At 37.6% G+C, this 3995-nt stretch overlaps 1 protein-coding gene across 1 annotated transcript; it reads right to left on the reverse strand.

The window, feature by feature from the left end:
• Positions 1-3344, reverse strand: LOC113495617. Its single transcript, XM_026874439.1, has 3 exons — positions 2519-3344; positions 726-786; positions 1-652 (listed from the first exon to the last, which is right to left on the reverse strand). The coding sequence occupies exons 1-3, from the start codon at positions 2606-2608 to the stop codon at positions 27-29; spliced, it is 777 nt and encodes a 258-aa protein (XP_026730240.1). The 5' UTR covers positions 2609-3344; the 3' UTR covers positions 1-26.
• Between the last annotated feature and the right edge of the window lie 651 nt (positions 3345-3995).

The raw sequence follows: 3995 nt of genomic DNA on the forward strand, positions 1-3995 counted from the left end.
ACATATCAATAATTTATCTAGGTAACTTATCTACCTAAACTACGGCTTGGTATAAAATAATCTATGAGTCGATCCCAAAACGAGGGCGGTCGTTTCGTTGTAGGAAACATAGGCGGGAGAGATGACATGCAGATTTTAATCGGTTTCCGCTGAGGTGAGTGCATCACAAAAGGATAAGGATGTTTCATTAGAGGTGACACGGTAGTTCCTACCAAGCTGACTGTTGGCTTGGCGAAGTTAATTGGCTGACTCTTTACAACTTGCCGCTGACTCGCGCCCCCCAGTAGTATGATTGGTATCGAACTTCCTTTTGTCGAACTAGTCGGTGACCTTGTCGAGCTTACAAATGGTCTCAGCGACGACGGCCTGGATGTTGTGCTAGACGCCGTCTCAATAATTTCATGAAAAATAGAATCGTCGTAATCCTTATTCTCTTCCACAAACGGAGTTATGAAGACCACTTGGCGCAGACTATTTATGTCCTGCACTAATTTAGCATGTTCTTTTAATAAGTGCTCACTCCGCGGTATTATGTTGTCTATAATGTTATCCACACGTCGTGACATCGGGTCCATATTGAGAGTAAACTGTACGGGTACTGAGGCCGAACGTTTTATCATTTTTCTCAGTACAGGACTCTGGGAACGCCATCCTATGCAAATAACGTTATTAAAATAACGAAAAGGCACATATTTTAATTTTTTATTTGCTACATGTTACCTTACCTTCTCTTAAAATTCGTCCAATTCTGTCACGATTCATTGCCCCATATTCAATGCAGCTCACCTGAAAACCATTGAACGGAATATTGGAATAGCAGTAAAAGTCTATTTAATTACATCAAAATGAGCATGCATAAGACTTGCGTTAGCGGCAAAATATTACGCATGAAGTTCATTAACTCGCTTTAGGCGTATAAACAATGCATTTTCGCTGTTAATATAAAGTTCGCTAATATGCAATACTTAATTAGAAAGAAAAACATCGTGTTTGAGCAATGACGGGCAGGCATGACAGCTATCAGGAAGATAGTATAACTTCAGTTTAAATATGGCAATTTCATGGATCGTTAACTACCAACGGTCATATAATACCTTATAGGTATAGTAAGTATGTTTAATTAAACGTTTGAAATAACTAATGAGGTAAGTATATATCAGTTTTTTAGCTACTAAGCTAAAAAATAAATTTGAATTGGTAAAGGTACACGCGTGTTTGTCAATCGTTTTAATCGTTGCCTGAGTATCGGTTTTAGATGCAAAAAATAATGTTGTTTATATTAATCCTACCTATCAGCTACGAATGTGAGAAATTTTAACAATACTTTACATCCATTTGAGCTTGTAGAGGTAAAAAACGAACATATGTCTGTACATTGAATTAACCTCAATAAACGTTGAAAAAATACGACTGAGTACTACTAAATACTAATTAACATAACAGATGAAAATAATTCAAAATTAAAATGTTACTTTGCCTGGATAAAAATAAATGAAATACATAAAAATAAGTAAAAGTAAGTATACAGTTGTCTGGTTATACAGATATATGGTACAGGATCTGCCTTGTTTAGACCTAGATGGCTTTTGAAGTTTGAAAAGATTTTACTAACGTAATATAATAGAACCATCGACTGTTCTATCCCTTCAGGGTATTGGGTTGACCTGATATAAGTAAGGTATTTTTACAGACAAAAGACTGCTTAAAACTTAGCTTTATAACACTGTGTCTAGGTTTAATTAAAAAGTCCAAAAAGAATTCACTGTAACTTAACCGCGGCAGGACTCGTACCCATTTCTACCGACTTTAAAGCCCTTACCTATTGGCCCACTCAGCCAGTCACTATAAAGATATGAGAAATTGCTATAAGTGTTCAAGCGAACCACGCTTATTTAAAGAGCATTTGTAAATAACTAGGTACGTGACCAATGATATCACCGTCAAGATGCAAAGTTGGTACAGTTAATTATTTGAATTTTGAAAGTATGTCTCTTATTTTTTTATAATGTTAGCATATAACTAGCCGGATATTGGTATTTTGTTCATTTGCCATCTGATAGTTTTAAATTTGAAGTCTGTTCCCTTTTTAGAGTTATTTTTTTATTCCTATACGATTTCAACTTAATACTCTGAGAGAATCCAACTGTCAATAAAAAGTAATATTAATGAAAATAATATTCAGCTACTTTTTTATATTAAATTTGACTGCTCCCATTGCTTACATTTGAGACTTAGATGACTTTACTTGTAATTACTATTATTATCGTCATATTGAAAAACATACAATTAAATGAGTATCTACTAAGTAGTGAGGTAGGTACATGATGTATCTGCGTTCTTATCTATTATCAATATTTAAACGATGCAGTTTCTGCGTGTGCTTATTTAAAGATAAGAAACTCAAAATCTAAAAACCTATTTAGTATGACATAAAATAAACAATGGCACTAAGAAATTATCTTTAAGTCGCACCAAAAAAATAAACCTTTTCAATATTTTTATTTAAATGTGTACGTACCTCTGTTGCTGTGCCGTAATGCCGCTCGGGCATTATGTGCATGCCCTGTGCGACGAGCAGGAACTGCCACAACACTACCAGCCACCACATGTTACTACCACTGACTGTTGTCTTCTGGTGTCACCAGCGCGGCCCCTCCACGCGCGGCTACGATACTCCACCGTTAGTTAACCACCACTTCCTTCATTCTTTCATGCTAACAATAAGTTACTTACAAATACCAGCCTTTAATAACTTGGAAAATTATTAAAGGTTTGATCGGTAATCCACAAGTGAGCAAACGTGGTGAATAATACTCATTCTTTTTTTAAATGAGTTGTCATTACCAAGCTAAACTTCTGAGAAGATTCGAATAAACCTCTGTCGAATGCAGGGCCGGATTTAGGGGAGGGCAACCGGGGCGAAAGCCCGGGGCTACCACAAGCCGGGGATCTCCACAATAGAGACCTTGGGAAAAAAGTGTTTAAATTTCAACTAGTAAACCAAGTAAACATCTTTTCCTCAAATAATTTGGGGACCTCTACTCCTTTGTGGCCCCGAGGTTTCTGGGCCCCTGAATCCGGCCCTGGTCGAATGTCTTAGTTAAAGTACCAAAGATACGATAAAAAGTGAACACGTGAAACGTTTCGAAACAGTTGCGTTTATTAAAGCCGTTGAGTTTCTATAAACATTTCGATAGCGGTCGTTTTATAGGGTTAAGCAATCAAAGGGTAAAAACAGCACCCTATTAACTAGGGTTCTGCTGCCTGTCCTTTCATCTGCCACCAGGGCCCCGATTCTGCTATTTTACAATGCCCGACGAATGAATGGCAATTGGATTAAATTTGAAATTATTCCTCTTCTCTTAAGCATTTTGCCAATACAATAATTGGAAGTTAATTGTATTGACCTATACCGTTATGCACTGAATTTCCCATTATTGTATAGAAAAATGCTTAAGGGTCGACGCAAACGGGCCACCGGCCACAACTACAAAACGCCGCTACAGGCATATTTACTGTAGTTTATAGGGACCCGCCGCATGAGGTTGAAGCTAGTGGTCGCCACACGCTACAAGAAACTGCTCGCTCTTCTATATAAACTGCGAAAAAAGCACAGGAAATATGCCAGTAGCGGCGTTTTGTGGTTGTGGCCGGTGGCCCGTGTGCGGGAGCCCTAAGAGAATACGAAAATTGTCATTTTAAGCCAAATTTCATTCATTCATCGGCCGTTGTAAATAGCAGAATTGGGGCCCTGGCTGTATCACATGAACCATTATAGTTATTGCTGAACAAAATGAAAAGTGAAGTTCAAAATTGACGTTAAGTATCCACTAGTACGGTCATAAATTTTAAGTGTGACCATTTTCTTATATTTTCCTTTAGCCTCAGGACAATTATAGCTACAAGGACATAAGCAGTCATAGCTGTGCCCGGGCTAAAACGACTCGACACTCGGTTTCGGCCAGCAGATTTATAATAAATACTAGTACGGCTCC

This window comes from Trichoplusia ni, chromosome 7, assembly GCF_003590095.1.
Source record: "Trichoplusia ni isolate ovarian cell line Hi5 chromosome 7, tn1, whole genome shotgun sequence".
Classification (NCBI taxonomy): Eukaryota; Metazoa; Arthropoda; class Insecta; order Lepidoptera; family Noctuidae; genus Trichoplusia; species Trichoplusia ni.

Bases quoted from the DNA above. Each gene is read 5' to 3' on its own strand.
- LOC113495617 (XM_026874439.1), bottom strand. From the start codon at position 2,608: ATGTGGTGGCTGGTAGTGTTGTGGCAGTTCCTGCTCGTCGCACAGGGC. The intron at 787-2,518 runs GTACGTACACAT...AATGGTTTTCAG, and splicing joins ATTACGGCACAGCAACAGAG to GTGAGCTGCATTGAATATGG. The intron at 653-725 runs GTAAGGTAACAT...TTATTTGCATAG, and splicing joins TGGACGAATTTTAAGAGAAG to GATGGCGTTCCCAGAGTCCT.